This window comes from Grammomys surdaster, unplaced genomic scaffold (assembly GCF_004785775.1).
Source record: "Grammomys surdaster isolate TR1022 unplaced genomic scaffold, NIH_TR_1.0 239, whole genome shotgun sequence".
Lineage (NCBI taxonomy): Eukaryota > Metazoa > Chordata > Mammalia > Rodentia > Muridae > Grammomys > Grammomys surdaster.
In genome coordinates, this window is record NW_021604684.1 from 9,443,046 (window position 1) to 9,460,565 (window position 17,520).

Genomic DNA, 17,520 nt, shown 5'->3' on the forward strand with positions numbered 1-17,520 from the left:
CCTGCCAGCTGGATCATGGGGTTTGCATAGATACTGCTCAGAGCCATTGCCCAAGTTGCTATAAAGAGGTCATCACACTGTCTCCTGTCCCAGGCTACCTGAATGTGCTGGTAAACCAAGGCTGGAAGGAACGGTGGTGTCGTCTCAGGTGCAACACTCTCTATTTCCACAAAGACCGCACAGACCTGCATACCCACGTGAATGCCATTGCCCTCAGGGGCTGTGAGGTAGCCCCAGGCTTTGGACCCAGGCACCCCTTTGCCTTCAGGATCCTGCGCAATCGACAGGAGGTGGCCATCCTGGAGGTGAGAGGAGAGGGTCCAGGTAGCAGGGGGTGGTGGTCTTATTGCTACTCTACTACAGGAACTTTGGGGGAGGAATCCAACGGGCTTGTCAGATAACACCGGGGGACACTAGGTATGCTGGAATTTCAAATAAACAAAGAATCGTGTTATTCCTATGAAAGTCTCCCAGGCAGTTTGGAGATGAGCCTAGACGGAAAGGTTCTACGTTGTTTGTCTGAAATTCAAACCCAACATAGCACTCTGTGTTTTTGTGTCCTAATACTGGCAGCCCTAACTCTAGAGCCCAGATTCCCTTATTTGCCCTGACCTTAAAGTTCCAGGTCTAACAGGCACCTCCCTGTGGTCGAATTGGGATCTGATTCTGGAACTCTTGCTTAAACCTTCCCACCGGGAGTCATCCACCTCAGAAATGTGTACTGTCCTTCAGGGTGCCAGTCCCTCTCACTAAGCAACTCCAGGCTTTATGAAGAGTTTGCCCACACTGAGTTAAAACCCTTCCAGCCTCATGTGGGTGGGGCTGCGGCCGTGCTTTTGTACAATATTTATCTCTCCCACAGGATGTCCAGCACACGCTGTGAGCTCAGCAAGCCCATCTTGAACAATGGGTGGGTGGCGTTTGCTCATTGGCCTTCCTACCCGCCAGCACTGCTGGCACTCTCAGATTGTTAAGGGGACACAGATGACCCTCCAAATGGCAGCCCTTTGGATATTTAGAATTCAAAATGTTGACACAGGAGGAAGGTTCAAATGTCTACCTCCCTGTATTATAGACAGAGGCCAGAGCAGCCACGTGCTTTTCCAGGCTCCCATAGTACCAGTAGCCTCTTCATCTGCCTCTCTGTGTTTCAGTTTCAAGAACTCTTATCCTCTGCACCGTACTTTGAGTCTCTCGTTTCCCTTAACTTACACAGAGTTTTCTAGGGTTCCTCCCTGCCCCTGAAACAGGTACCTTGTTTATTTCTTTAATCATGTTTGCCAAGCTGTCTTCATAGGGTTTTATTGCTGTAAACAGACACTATTACCATGACAGCTCTTTTATTATAAAGGAAAACATTTCAATGGAGCTGCTTACAGGTTCAGAGGCTTGTTCCATTGTCATCATGGTGGGAGCATGGCAGCAAGCAGGCAGACCTGGTGCTGAAGGAGCTAAGGGTGCCATAACTTGAACCACAGGCAGCAGGAGGAGACTGTGTGCCACAATGGGTGCCACTTGAGCATGTAAGATCTCAGAACCAGCCTCCACGGTGACACATGTCCTCCAGCAAGGCCACACCTACTCTAATAAGGCCACACCTCCTAATAGCACCACTTCCTATGGCCAAGTATTCAAACACATGAGTCTATGGGGGCCATACCTATTCAAACCACCACACTAGCTAAGTTGATTTTATGATAATGCTCTTTAAATGAGAATTAAGTATATGTTTAACTGGCCTTCAGTTTGTTTTGAGGGATTTCTCTATAAATGGTACGATAATGCTTTGTGTAATTCAAACTAAGGAAAAACAATGAGCTATAGGAGCACTTGCCTATTTAGAGAATCAATTATAAATATGGAGGCTGGAGAAATAGCTCAGCAGTTAAAAACACTTGCTGCTTTGGCAGAGAACCCTGTCCTGATTCCCAGCACCCACAATGTGGCTCATAACCATCTGTAACTCCAGTTACAGGGGATGTGACGCCCTCTTCTGGCTTCTGCAGACACCAGACATGAATGTAATACATATATATATATATACAAGCAGGCAAAACAATCAGTCATACACATAACATAAAAATAATTTTAAAACAATATGCTTCCCAGCTGGGGATGTGGCTCAGTAGAGCCAGGTCTTGTATACATAAGGCCCTGGATTTGATCCCTAGCATGGAAGAAGAGAGAAGTTTGGAGAATGCCAAGTGTTGTTTTCATATCAAAAAACGGTTGGACCTAAAACCCCAGAGGGTAGAGGGTAGAGGTGTGCCATCTTACAGAAGTAATCCGAGATCTCTCAGAGGAAGGAGCTTTTGAACAGATACTTGAAAAAAAAGAGAATTTGTGAGTCTCCGATTTCTGCACGTGTGTCTAGCCTAGTTCTTCCTCCATCCTTAAGTACTGAGTAGTTACACACATTTCAGGGGTTTCTCCGATGCGAGCAAGCAGCTAGCCGGCTTCTGGGAGGGAAAGTGAGCCCCGCTGTGCTTCCTCTTCCCAGGCAAGCTGCTCAGAGGACATGGGCCGCTGGCTCGGGCTGCTGCTGGTGGAGATGGGCTCCAAAGTCACCCCAGAGGCACTGCACTATGACTACGTCGACGTGGAGACCTTAACCAGCATCGTCAGTGCCGGGCGCAATTCCTTCCTGTAAGGGCGGCTCCGTGGTCTGCTCCTGCCAGGATGTTCTGCTTCAGCTCCATTTCCAAGGCTCTGCTTTGAGCACACGGGCGGAAGGGGAGGGGCAAGCTCAGGAAGTCGGCATCCCTGGGAGGGATGGTTCAGTCGTCACCCAGGGTGGGAAACAAAACTTGCTGCTTGCCCTCCTGGAGCCTGTCTTCTGACTTACAAAGGATGCTGGGAATGAGCCACGTGTGGTCAGACTTGTACTCACACATGCCTATGCGGTCCTCATAAGCATGTGACCTCTCGGTCAACATTAAAAACGGCTGCCAGCTTCAAGTGAGAGAAGTCAGAAAGGCAGTGTAAGCCACAAACTGTCACCGAGATCATTGAACTTTTCATCTTCTAGGTATGCACAGTCCTGCCAGGATCAGTGGCCTGAGCCCCGCATCTACGATGAGGTTCCTTATGAAAAGGTTCAGGTACGGTACACAGCTTAGTATCGTGGCAAAGACCGTGTTTCCGTTCCTTCTTTTCCCTTCACGGCCCACTTTGCTTCAGAGAAAGTGCCTTCACTAAGCCTGCCTGCTCTTACCAGCATGGCCTGTGCCTTCTGGGGGCGGGGGGGGGGGGGGAGAACTAGAAGACAGGCGCAGTGCAACCAGACACGAGTGAGTGGGCGACATCTAGAGGGAGAACACAGCACGCTGTGAGCCAGGACCCTGGACTAGATGATACTCTGCATTCTCCCCTCCACGATCCCCCTTTTCTAGAAACATTCCCAGCCTGCCCTTGTGTTCCTAAGGTCTTTCTTGGATGCAACTTGAAGGTTTTTGCTCAGTTGCAGAGAAGCTTGTTGCTACATGGCTTTAGCGCTTCAGATACAAAGGCTGGAGCCGGGGAGACTTCAGCTTTTCTTCTCAGACCCTGCTTCCCACTTTCTGGCTCCATCTTCCGAGGAGTATTTTGAGAACAAAATGACATGATCTGTGTTGAAAAGAAGGCAATTAGCACAGCGCCCAGACAGCAGAACGTTCTGTACAGAGAGATAGCAATGCTGTCCAGAATGCTATGTTAGATGACAATAATGTGTCACACCAGGCTCTCAGCGTGTTGGCTGGTCTTGGAGCGTGAGAAATACTCTTAGGCACAAATATGCAGCCAGTTCAGTAAGTTGTATCACCCGTCATTGGCTCCTCTCATCCATGGCATGGCTTCCCTCCTCTTCCTCCTCCTCCTCTTCTTCCTCTTCCTCCTCTTCTGAGGGAAGACTGCATTAGCAATTCAGAAAATAGAAGCATGCTTTCAAATGATGTGGGGACAAAATGCCTATAATAATGGTCACCCACAGTTTCCTGGGCCCTCTAATTTGTCCTCTCAGTAAGTCTCTAGCTTAAGGTTGCCTTTTACCTCCCACAGAAAGGTCTGAGGTTTGAACGATACTTCTACTGAAGCCTGTAAACTAAAGTGCTGTACAAATATATATGTCTACGGTCAAGCTCTCAGAGAAGCTGGGCAGAAGCTCCCTGCCTGAATGGGTTGAACCCTACCTGCACTTAACTTTCTTCCTCTGTGCTCCTTGCCCAGGATGAGGAGTCCCAGCGCCCCACCGGGGCTCAGGTGAAGCGCCACGCCTCCTCCTGCAGTGAGAAGTCCCATCGTGCGGATCCACAGGTCAAAGTCAAGCGCCATGCCTCCAGTGAGTTCTGTGGCTGTTTCCTGATGAGGGGAGGTAGAGTAGAATATTGCTGGAGTCTCAAGACCAGATTTTCCCAGGAGTAAGGGATCAAAATGAGCAGGTAGTGCAGTAAGCGTGCCCGTATGCTCTGCCCTAAGGAAAGCAATGGGACTGGGCAGTGTGGGATCGCTTGCCAGGTGTGGTAGTCCTAAGCTCCCAGTCTGGTCCCCAGCACAGCAACAGAAACAAAAAGAAAGTAACACAGAAGGGTGGTGGAAGGCAGGTGAATGGGGGGCGGGAGGTTTACAGAGCTGGAGAGCTTGTGTCCTAACTGCAGAGGTAGACCCTGCGTGGCTTCCCCAGGAGATACTATGCAGCACTTACTGATCATTCAAAAGGCCATAAATTACACTTCATGTAAAATTTTTGGGATTTCTTTGTTTTTGTTGTTGTTGGGGGTTTTGTTGTTGTTGTTGTTGGAGGTTTTTTTTTTTTGTTTTTTGGTTTTTTTGGTTTTTTGAGATAGGGTATAGCCCTAGCAGTCCTGGAACTCAGAGAGATCCACCCGCCTCTGCCTCCCTGAGTGCTGGGATTAAAGTTGTGTGCCACCACCACCTAGTGTGTGAATTCTTAATATTAGCTCCTAATTTAAATGGTTCTTTAGACTACATGAGTATTATCTGTCTAACAATTGAATGTTTAAATCTATATATGCGTATACAGATATATATGTGTGTGTGTGTGTGTGTGTGTGTAGAGAAAGAGAAAGAGAGGGAGAGAGAGAGAGAGAGAGAGAGAGAGAGAGAGAGAGAGAGAGAGAAAACACTACTAAGCCTGTCTTTTCCAGAAGACCAGAGTTTTGGTCTCTGACCTAGAGTAATATGCGAAGAACCAATCCCTCCACTGTCCCTGGGCAGGAATGCCACAAGACCCACAGCTCACCTCTTTGTGCCCACCTGTGCTCCCCAGACCTCACCGGGGACTAGTTGAGGCTGTCATAGAGCAAGTCACCTTCCTACAGGACAGTGTGTTTCTTTCTCCTGCACTTGGTCTTCTCGTCTTTGCTTTTCGAAGACTTCTTTAAAAAACAAAACCCTTTCCTGTCTCCTCACACCACTGCATTAGTATCAGCCATTGCTCCTGGCACTCAGGAGACCTGTCTTCTCTTCCTCACTTGCTGAGACATTGCTGTGTAACTTTGAACAAGTCCTTTCTCCTGTCTGGTTCTCTCAGAATGAGGGATCACAGTGTTGTTGAGAACCTTCTTCAATAGGCACTGGAAGTACAAGGCTTTATAAAAGCCCATTTTAAAATGGAAAGTTGTTTGTGTAATTGGCATGCCACAGTCCTGGGGGCTCAGGAGGCAGAGACAAGGGAATCTCTGCAAGTTCCAGGCTAGCCTTACCTGCACGAATACAAAGAACAGCTAGTGCTGCGTGGGAGACACTGTCAGCACTCAGAAAGCAGAGGCAGACAGATCTGAGTTCAAGGCAGCCTGCTCTACATAGTTAATTCTGGGACAGCCAGAGCTACATCGTGAGACCCTGCCTTACTCAAAGAAACAAAAATAAAAATCAGTGGATAAGCAAAACAAAACTGAAAGTTCTGAAGTCAACATGTGAGAGTAAAGAAATTACTGAGCAGGCTGGAGAGATGGCCCAGCAGTTAAGAGCACTGACTGCTCTTTAGAGGTCCTGAGTTCAATTCCCTTCAACCACATGGTGGCTCACAACCATCTGTAATGGGATCTGATGCTCTCTTCTGGTGTGTCTGAAGACAGCTACAGTGTACTCATAAAATAAATAAATAAGTAAATGAATAAATGAATGAATAAATAAATAAATCTTTAAAAATGAAATAACTTAAGGGGAGGGAATGAGGATTAAAGGAAAAAAGAAACAACTAGACAACATTAAGTACGACCCCAGCAAATGCTGAGGCGAGTTTAATTTCTCTAGTCTGCTTTTATATCATTTTAAGTACATGCAAAGAATATGGCCAGTTCTAAGACATAAAGTAGTCAAGGAACAAACAAGGCATAAACAAAGGTCCCGTGGTCACTGTTTCTAGGGACTTATCAAGATGATGACGATACAAGGAATACATTCCTCAGCTGTATTTTTCTTGAGCTTACTTCCTTGTCCTTGCCCAATGTCAAATATTCTTACCAATTTCCTAGAAGTGGCACCAAAAGCCTCTCCACAAATCACAAAATGTCAAAAAAAAAAAAGTAAAAAACATAAACCTGTTTTTCAAATCAAATCTCTCCCAAAAGCCCAGATTTCAAGAGCTGTGGAAATGGGGCTAGTCCGCCTGAGGCCCAGTGGTGTGTCTGTCTCCATCCTAAGGGCCTGCAGGTCGTCCTGAAGTCACAGGGTTGGGGGCAGGGACTAGAAACCACATGGAAACCCCTGGTGTAATCCAGTGACATCCTGAAGCACAGGAGGAAAGCTGCCCTGGTTCTCAGTCTGTTGTCACAAAACATCTAACCTAGATGACCTTTTTAAAAACAACAGCTTGTTTGTCCCAGCTTTGGAAGCCAAGTCAGCAGGCCTAGTGTCTGTAAGGGCCACGCAGTATTGCATAGACCGACCGCTATCTTGTTCTCTTATGAGGTCACTGTCATCACGGATTCTGTGACTTCATCAGCTAGAGGAAGGTTAAATGGGAAATTCAAGTAGTAAGTAGCCTAATGTGCAGCACACTTGTGGACCGAGCAATGTGTTTCTGGGCGGCTGCTTGCTGTCCACCATTGTTTTGGGCCTACAATACAATCCTGGGATTCTCTCTCTCTCTCTCTTCCTGTACTTCCACAGCAATGCAATGAGCAGCAGCTGACACTGGCCTAGGTCTGATCTCTGTTATAAGTAGGTATCTCCCTTTATCATAGATATTGACCCACCTAAATCACACCGTTTACAAACTGAGATGGGTTATGAATCACTAAATTTGCTTTAATATATGATACTACTATCATTATTTTCTAACATATACTAAGCACTCCTCATGTGCTGGGTACTATATTAGGTACTTTTCTTAGTACTATATTAGGTACTTTTCCTTCATTACCACATTTCAACCTTACTGTATCCTGAAGGCTAAATATTATCAGTATCTTTATTTGTGAATAAGGACACTGAGATTTTGGCACAAAATCACCCCAGTCACTTCTGTCTGATGACACGCACCCAGTCAAGAGGGAATGAAAACTCGATCTTCCCGGTTCTGAGTCCCTGTGTATGGTACCTCCCTGTTGCTCCCTATTTCCCCAAGAGATTCATGCCAAGTACACTTAAATGAGTAGACCTAAATACCCATATTTTATATATGAAGTGGAGGTAAGAGGCAAGCTAACACCACATAGGTCACCAGAGGTCAGACCTGAGGACCTCTTGTTTTCCTGTATCTCTGTAGGTGCCAATCAATACAAGTACGGCAAGAACCGGGCGGAGGAGGATGCCCGAAGGTACCTGGTAGAAAAAGAGAGGCTGGAGAAAGAGAAGGAGACAATTCGGACAGAACTGACGGCCCTGCGACAGGAGAAGAAAGAGCTGAAGGAAGCCATTCGGAACAACCCAGGTACCTGCTGAGGTGTTGCCTGGAGTGCACAATGGGTCGTTGAGCCTGAACACTTCCCCTGACAGTAAGGGGAGGGGAGGCTTCTTACACAGATTTCCTGGTTTCCAACAAGGTCCTCCTGGAAAACCTGGTCTGTGGAAAACTCTGTATTGTGACTCTAGTATACAAGTAATAGAAACCCAAATCACAGCAGCACAGAGACAGATGTGCAAACTGCAAGCAGAGATCAGGTGTAGTGAAGTACAGGGAACCATGATTCCATTCCCTTCCCCTTTGTGGTGACATAGTGGCTGCACAGTAGAAGCCTACAAGCCTTCACCCAGCCCTTTAGGACACCACCAAAGGAGGTGTCTCTTCCCAGTGGCCACCACCAAAACCTCAGGATTCTCTCCATTTGAACCAACTCTTAAACCAGCCACTGTGATTATGGACCAGGCCTGAGCTACATGGAGCTAACCCACTCGAAACATAGGGAGCGAGAGGGCAAGGGTGGTTTTGCAGTGGAATATTAGGGTACTGTTTCCTGAAGATGGAGGCTGGGCAGATAAAGATCACACCACAGTGTGGTTGGTGATGCACCTCAAAGTACATCTTTTAACTGGACCCCAGTGCTGGAAAGACCCCTCCTGGAGAGACAGATGGGGCCTGAAGCCCCACAGACTTTCTCATCCGTGTCTCTGCACTCAGGAGCAAAGTTGAAGGCCTTGGAAGAGGCTGTGGCCACTCTGGAAGCTCAGTGTCGTGCCAAGGAAGAACAGAGGATCGACCTGGAGCTCAAGCTGGTGGCTGTGAAGGAACGCTTGCAACAGTCCCTGGCCGGGGGTCCGGCCCTCGGTCTGTCTGTGAGCAGCAAGAACAAGAGCCAGGTGAGTCCAGTGCCTCCTCCATCGGGAGTCACTTCTGAGTCCCTCACACGCTACACACATACCCATGTATGTTCTCAGTCCCAGTTCTGACACTCAAAAGTATCACCAGAAAATGCCAGATGTCCCAGGGAGGGTAGGATTACCCCACTAGGAAGCATTGCTACAAATTGCCAATGGTCGTATCCATTCTTCATCTGCATGGCCCTGAATGGAGTGGGGTTGGGGAATGTGTGTCCATCCTTATCTGTATGTTCTCTGTGTCCTGCCCTGAATAATTGGTTTTATTAAGAATTGAGGGATGGGGGTGTGGTGCATAAAGTACGTGCACTGGCATGTATGAGGTATTAGGTTAGATCACCAGCACCAGAAGCAGCCCACAGGAGTTAGGCTGATTATCACATGAGCCACTGAGCATCTGGATTAGAGGAGTGTACCAAGTGTTTGCTGGATGATTAGACGCCCTCCCTGCTCTCACACAACAACCCTGACTTATCTGATAAGTTTGAGCTCCCACTGGGAGCTGTGCTCCAAGCCACTCTCTATGGGCAGACCATACCCCATGATCTGAAGCCACCCAGCTCTTCCTCTCTTTGGGAGTGGTGTTAGTCTCGGTTTACAGATGGAGAACCTGATTCAAGGAGGGCTGGGGAAGCATCGAGAACCCATCCTTCCTCAGCGAAACACTGGGTGCTCTTCCTGCCACCTTTGATCTTTTTGATGCCCTTTGGAGACAGAAAAAGACGAGTCTTTCCTAAATGTTCTTGCAGGGTTGCCTCAGTTAGGGTACTACTGCTGTGATGAAACACCATGACCAAAAAGCAGTTTGGGGAGGAAAGGGTTTATGTGGCTTACTGTTCATCATAGAAGGAAGTCAGGACAAAAACTCAAATAGGTCCTGGAGGCAGGAGCTGATGCAGAGGCCATGGAGGGGTGCTGCTTACTGGCTTGCTCCCCAAAGCTTGCTCAGCTTGCTTTCTTATAGAATCTAGGGCCCCCAGCCCTAGGGTGGCACTACCCACAATGGGCCAGGCCCTCTCCCATAAATCACTAATTTAAAAAATGCCCTACGTGATTGCCTGCAGCCCGATCTTACAGAGGCATTTTCTCAGTTGAGGCTCCTCCTCTCAGAAGCTTGTGTTAAGTTGACATAAAAGTAGACAGCACACAAACTTAAAGAAGCTGAATATTAAGCAATTATCTGGAAGATTTAACAGTGATGACAGTGTAGACAATAAGACAGAACACCGGGTAGAAGTTAGGTCATATTCGTGGAGCTCTGTGTTTAATACATGAAGCTGTGTCTTGGCACTAGCAGCACCCACAAAAGGAAACAGTACAGCTATAGGATTCGAACCCCAGCTCTCATAGTAAGCAACCACGTGACCATGCACAGAACCTTGACCTTCCTGATTTTTCCTATAAAATGGGGTGATTAATAAAGAGTATTTATTTCACAGGCTCAAGGGAAAACCCACTCATATATGGCTTCATGCCTGTCTGATACACAGAGAGGCCCCTGTGATTTTGTTTGTTACTGTCTTTACTCCAGAGTTCCCAGCATCTGCCCCCACTTTAGTGCTGGCATGTTTGCCTAGTGCTTTCTAATTTAAAGTTTGCTTATTCTTCTAAATGTAGGTTGGGTGCAAATAACCACCACTGTATCTCACCTACTTAGTGGTTTTGTCTTGTTTGCCATTAACAGGAAACTACAAACAAACCCCAAAGCAATGTCCCAGAGCAGTCTCTCCCTGTCAACTGTGTTTCTGAGCTGAGAAAAAGGAGTCCATCCATTGTAACCTCCAACCAAGGAAGGGTGCTACAGAAGGCCAAGGTAAACCAAGAGCCCAGCTAATGGCAAGTCACAGATCTGGATCTTTTTAGACAGGACCTATCCCCAAACCCAGACCCCCACCTAGGGAGAAAGGCAGGGAACCTCTGGGATAGCCAGACAGGAAAGCTAGGATCCTCAGCCTTCACTAACACAGTTCTACCAAGTTGTCATCTGAGCCTAACAGCATTCTGAGATAATAGGGGGATGAGAATGGGAGTAGTGGACCTGCCCTAAGGCTAAGCAAGGAGCCAACACATGGACAGAGAGACTCAGGGCTCACTTTTTGAAGCTGGTCCTCAACCTCTCCTGTGTAATTCTTGGGGATAGATGTTAAGAACATTTGGGGCTTTAGGAGAGGATATATATTAGGAAACATTGCAACACATTTTCAAGATACGAATAACTCTATAGTAGGTTGTAAGAATACACACACCATAGAGTAGAAAACTCTTACATCAGGCCAGATCAGGTTTTGCCACCAAATACGTTTGTCCCAAAACAACTAGAAAATATGCCTGTTTCATTGTTTTCTGAATTTCAGAAGACACAGGTTAGATGGTGTGGAACTAAAAAAAAAAAAAAAAAAAAAAATGTTCAACATTGGACACAGTGTCACATCCTGTAATCCTAGCACCTGAATGAGCCAGGAGATCATGGTTTCTAGACCAGGCTGGACTATAGAGGACAGCAGGCTCAGCCAGTGTGCCCAGTAAGCCTCAGTGGAAGCTAACCCAGACATCTTGGGTAGCTTGATCTCGAAGTACGCAACCTAAGAGATGTGGAGACAAATGGGGTTTCTCTACTTTAAGATGAAACCTACACCTGGGCATGGTGGTGCATACCTTAAATCCCAGCACTTGGGAGGCAGACACAGGTGGACCTCTGAGTTGGAGGCCAGCCTGGTCTACAGAGTGAGTACCAGGAGTAAGGAACTCAAACAAGTCTGTCTTTCCCTCGTGGACTCGGGAAGATACCACCTCACATGCACCCATAAATGAAAACTATGACGCTGAGCCAGAGTAAGGGCTATGAAGTGAAATAAGGCAGAGAAAGGAGAGAAAAGGTTACAGGTGCCTCAAACAGTTATTCTAACCATTGATAGCCATGCCTTTGCAGTGGGTCACACACAAGCAGAGAGCTCAGCATAGTGCAAGGGGACCAGATGAGATTGGAGGGAAGGGTGATCCACAAAGAGAAAAGCACGTGCCAAGTCCTTGTTTGCGGACAGTCAGGCAGAAGGCTAAGCAAAAAGAGTGAGACCCAAGAAGGACCGACCATGCCAGAGGGAGCAGCCAGGCCCAGGAGCTAGCAAACTTCTGGGAGGGGCAAAGACAATTACTAACTCAGGAAGAGTAAGGCTGCCTCCTGGTAAAACTTCACTTCCAGGCACTGAGGTTTCAATTCTGTGTCACATTTACTTGTCACAAAATAGTTATTCTTTTGGAATTGTTTCCAAATGCTTAGAAATGTGACCAAACATTCTTAGCTGATAGTTTGTTAAACTAGGAAAGCAGACAAGCCAGACTGAGTCTGCAGGCTACAGCCAGCTCCTCATCTATAAACTTCAGACCATGGAGGAACTGTGGATTGTAACATACTGGATTGAACAAACTTTGGGTTTGTTTATTTGTTTTGTTTTCTGGGGTTTTGTTGTTTATTTGGTTGGTTGGTATTTGTTTGTTTGTTTCAAGACAAGGCTTCTCTATGTATCTCTGGCTATCCTGGAACTTGTAGACCAAGCTAGCCTCAAACCCAAGATCTACCTGCTTCTGCCTCCCAAGTGCTGGGATTAAAGGTATTTATCACTACTGCTCAGCTTGAGCAGACATAAATACCAACTACATTTTTCAAAGGCCATTCTGGGATTTAGTGAGATAGCTCAGAGGTTAAGAGCAATTATTCTTGCCGGGCGGTGGTGCGCACACCTTTAATCCCAGCACTTGGGAGGCAGAGGCAGGCAGATTTCTGAGTTCGAGAGTTCTACAGAGTCAGTTCCAGGACAGCCAGGGCTACACAGAGAAACCCTGTCTCGAAAAAACTAAAAAAAAAAAAAAAAAAGAGCAATTATTCTTGCAGAGGACCTAGGTTCAGTTCCCAGCACCTACATGGTTGCTTAAAACCATCTGTACCTCCAGTCCCAGGGGATCTGATGCCTCTCTTCTGATCTCCATGGATACCAGGCACACACATAGTATGCAGACAGACATGCAAGCAAAACATTCATACACATTAAATAAATCAATAAAAAATAAAAAGACCATCCTGGTTAGGTATGTAATCTCAGCACTTTAGAGGCTGAAGGAGGAGGATCACCAAGAGTTTGAGGCCAGCCTGATCTGTATACTGAAACCTTGTCACCACCACACAAAAGCTATCCTGACTGCTGAAACGGAGAAAGGGACTGATTCGGCTAAGGGGGCTATTCAGAATGTTCCAACCTACAGTCCCACTAGAACCCTCAACACACTGATTTTCTTATCTTTCTGTGCTTTAGGAATGGGAAATGAAGAAGACCTAGAAAGGGTGAGAATTCCATCCTGAAGCAGTATCAGCTTGTCCATCTAAGGAGGAAATGCTTTCTTCGAAAAGACATCAGGAAAAGACTGGGGCACCCAAAAGACCAGCTTGACTGTCTGCATGATTTTAGGGATTATGGGAAGGGCGAAGTGGAAGCATCCTTCTGGCTTTACAAAGGATGGAGTTGGGAGTGTTGGGAGACAGAAGCATCCACAGTTGTAAGGTTTTTATTAGGTAGCTTTGCCTTCTGATGCAATGAAAGCACCTAAGCCATTCCAACCTTTCCTTGGCATCCCAGTCCCAGTCCTTAAAGCAAAGGAAGCCAGTGTTGAAGTGCTGCTAGTGTTGTGATAAAAAAGAAAACCACTGCATCACCACTTAGGCAGGCTGATTCCTATTGGGCATTACAGGCAACCCTGGGCAGGGTTAATGGACTAGAAAAATCAATATATCCCTGCCTGCACAACAGTGAACAAAAGCTATTGAGAATGTTAAAATCCCACAGTTTTCTGTTTTAGAGCCAGGCAGACTACAGCTGCTAGAACCTTCCAGGTTTGAGCATTTGTAAATCAGATTATCTGAGAATTCAAAGGATAAAGAGAGCTGATCAGCTGGCACGTTTTCAGCACAGGGGTGGAAGTATGGAGTTCTAATGCCGACACTGCATTGGAGGGCAGAGTCCTCTGCTGTCAGTCAAGTGACACTGAAGCTCCTGGGACTGTGGTTGGAAGACTAAGTCTCTGCCTGAGGAAGTCTTCATCTTGTACCAGGAGGCCCACAAGCCTGTTTACATGTCTGCTACAGAGTGGGACTATTAAGGAAGACCAACAGGATGGCGGCTCATGTCTGCCACAAGGGTGCTAAGCCTTTTCCAAACACTTGAGATTTCTATAGGACCTCAAGTCCGGGGCAACCTCTTTCCTATGCCACTCATGACCATCTCAACACTGGGCTTCTAGGTCTGTTTTAACATACTCATCCCCAATAAAGATGGACCTGTTCAACTGAGAGGTCAGAGGGTAGCTGGCACTTGTCGGGGAGGGGGAAGTTGTGTGCCTCAAAATAACCAGTGGATGGGTTTGCTAGTCTTGATGATGTTACCCACCTAAGATTTACCATACTTTATCCTCACTGAAATCTTAGCAGCCTTTGAAGTGGCTGAAGACCACAGCAGGGAAATCACTTCAGCAGTCACCTTACCCGTAGGGCATACACATTAGGGGTCATGGTCCTGGGTCCAGATTGGGCTGTCTGCTGCTAACTGAGAATAACCCCTCTGGTTTTCATTATAAGAACAGGCTGTGATTGTACTCATTCCAAGACTCCTGGCGGGTATTTAATGAGATAATTCAGGGGAAGCATCTTCTTTCTATACTGTTGAAAGTTGGAAATGCTCAAGTCACAAGTGGATTTTAGTGTCAGCTAGAAGAGAAAGGTGTGACTCAAAAACCTTTGTTCTTTCTGTAAAGGGAAAAAAAGTGATTTATTTAAATCATTTAAACTATTTAGTAACGCTATCAAAAGACATCCAATCCAAAGGGAGGGTTTTCATTCCAAATCCCACCTCTATGTCTTCAGTGACAAAGACTTGGGTTCCAGTGCTTTTTAAAAGATGTATATTCTGCAATGATGCCCACCAGTGTGCCTTAAGTATCTGTCACATTCTTTCTTAGGCAGTTACTTTAGGGTTAAATGCTTTTTCCAAAAGAAAGAGGGCCCCTACAGCATTAATCATTAACATGAGAACATGCCACCTGCCTGGCGTAAGCCCGTGTCACCTGAGGCCCATGTTCAGAGCACTCCTAGTATTTGCCTTCTGGGAAATGTTTCCCCTTAATCATCTCTGGACAGGAGGTTCTGCACTGTACTCTTGTGTTTTAAATAGTTGCAGCCAGAATCCAGCAATATGACTCAGGATGTAAGGGGGCTTGCTGTCAAGCCGGAGAACCTGAGCTCGATCCTCAGAACCCACATGATAAAAGGCTGGAGAGAACTGATTCTCATAAGCTGCCCTCTGACCTGCACACTGGCACTCAGACCCACCTCTACCTACCTACACACATACAAAATAAACATAAAAAGTAATAAATTTTAAAATAGTAGCCAGCCCTGGCATTAATTACCTAAGCGTTATACCTGTACTTTACACTAACATTCTGTGAGGCCAGTTACGATAACTTATTTTTTGTAGTTCAGTGTGATTCTAGAATCCTTATTTCTTAAATCAAAATTTGTATATTTCCATTCAGAAGCACACTTATGCCTAATATATGAATAAAAGCCAAATTCAAAGTCAGCCTGGTCTACATAGTAAATTTTAGGCCAACCAGGGCTACACAGACCGTCTCAAACCCCACACATGCACACATGTGTATGTACATATACATAAATGGGTGCATTAAGTAAGTACTTGGTCTAAGCTGTGCTGCTAAAAGAACTATAAGCACAGCCACTAAAGCAAACACCAGCTCCGCTACTCCATTACTAAAGTGCCTTTGTGGTTTTCATACTACAGGCCACGGGCCTGAGGGGAACGTAGGTTTCAGCCTTCTCAAGTCTGAAGTGTCACATTCCTAGGGTCATTCATCCTCACTGGGGAACGAATTGGTCAGTGCCTCAAGTTTCTCATCTGGAAGAGTTCGTGACCCCCACCTAACTGCATTTCATACAGCACCACACGAGGACGATGATAGTGTGTGAGCCAGCACATCCGAGCTGGACCTTAGACTGTGTCTTCATGGAATTCCAACAGCAGAGGACAGAGTGACCACGTTGCTATGGTAAAGTAGGCTTTATTAGCTTAGACATAGCTCACTAGCTGTGGTGAGGATTCAGAGTGCTGAAGGGGTACAACCCATTCCCGTTGAAAAAATTAAACCCAAAAATTAGTCCCTTTTCACATTCAGCAAAATTCTTAATTTTTTTTTTTTCTAAAAGAATGGTCAAATTAATCCCAGCACTTGGGAGGCAGAGAGAGGTAGGAAGATCTCTGAGTTTGAGGACACTTGGGACCACACAGGGAAACCTTGTCGCAGGAAAAAATAAAAAGTAGCTCTGGTTGGACTAGAATTTAATGTGTAGGCCTGGCTGGCTTCAAACTGACAGAAATCTAGTGCTGGGATTAAAGTCATGTAACATCACACCAAGCAAAACCCTAAAATGTACCTACATCTTGGGCTAGCAAGATGGCTCAGCAAGTAAAAGGTGCTTGCCACCAAGCCTAATGACCTGAATTCAATCCCCAGAACCCACATAGTTTAACGATAAAAGGGACTACTGCAAATGGTCCTGTGACTACATGCATTCCTTGGTATAGCCATATACATATATATACAAATGTAGTTTAAAAATTAAAAATTCCAATTTAAAGAAAAGAAACCCATGAGTTCAGTTATCCCGAGAAAGTATAAACACTAAGACTGACAATAGATGATTTAAGCCTTATCTACTTAAAAAGTAAAATAATAAAATTGACCGCACCGGGCGGTGGTGGCGCATGCCTTCAATCCCAGGACTTGGGAGGCAGAGACAGGTGGAATTCTGAGTTCGAGGCTAGCCTGGTCTACAGAGTGAGTTCCAGGACAGCCAGGGCTACACAGAAAAACCCTGTCTCGAAAAACCAAAAAACAAAACAAAAAAAAAAGACCTATATGTTTACTGAAATCATCCAACTTCATTCATTTAACAAGTATTTATTGGGCAAGGGGGAAAAATTATCAGTGATTAAGGCCTACCACAAAGGTCAAATTCTAAATTGCAAAAAAAGAAGAGAAAATATTAAGAAAATAGGATTTGTAAGCACAGCGACTTGCATCAGATTGTTAGGTTTCTCTGAAACTACACTAAAGATGAACAGCAAAGTGACTTTTTTCCAACACTGAGGAATGGCCTGGTATGTCCTAGACAAGCCCTTGACCACTGGCTGAGCTGTATCCTCAACTCTCTTATATTTTGAGACGGCCACACTATGTTACTCAGGCTGGGCTCCATCTTGTGATCCTCTTGCCTTAAAACGAAGTGGCTGGGATTACAGGCCTGAGTCACTATACCTGTTGTCAAGTTACTGTAATCATAATTAGACAATATAGTTCTGCCCTGAAAGCGCTTAGAATTTAAAAGGAAACAGCATTCATCATTAACACAGTTAAATCGGAAAAAAAAAACAAAAACGGGCGAGTAACTGGGGAAGATGCAACCAGCTTGCGCTAATTCTCCAGTCTTAATGCTACCATACCCCTTCACCATATTTGAATTTTTTTTCCTTCCAACTCTCCCTCTTCACTGGCTCTTTCTTTACAAAGTTTGTCACTCCCTGAACCACTTCCACTTTTCATCGATCAGTTTCTGGCTTGTATTCTAGTCTTTCCTTTGCAGTTTTGTATGTGCGTGGCGCGTACATGACTGAGGTCGTAGTGAAGATAGAGGACACG

General features: G+C 45.8%; 1 protein-coding gene across 1 annotated transcript in view; it reads left to right on the forward strand.

The window, feature by feature from the left end:
• Afap1l1 (actin filament associated protein 1 like 1) overlaps positions 1-14,098 on the forward strand; it is a 58,609-nt gene extending 44,511 nt beyond the window's left edge. Inside the window, exons 12-19 of the mRNA XM_028774202.1 lie at positions 94-305; positions 2,501-2,646; positions 3,029-3,101; positions 4,207-4,318; positions 7,712-7,876; positions 8,564-8,742; positions 10,445-10,573; positions 13,068-14,098. Of these exons, the coding sequence (XP_028630035.1) occupies positions 94-305; positions 2,501-2,646; positions 3,029-3,101; positions 4,207-4,318; positions 7,712-7,876; positions 8,564-8,742; positions 10,445-10,573; positions 13,068-13,091 (1,040 nt within the window). The 3' untranslated portion in view covers positions 13,092-14,098. The remainder of the gene's footprint in view (positions 1-93; positions 306-2,500; positions 2,647-3,028; positions 3,102-4,206; positions 4,319-7,711; positions 7,877-8,563; positions 8,743-10,444; positions 10,574-13,067) is intronic.
• The last annotated feature ends 3,422 nt before the right edge of the window (positions 14,099-17,520 follow it).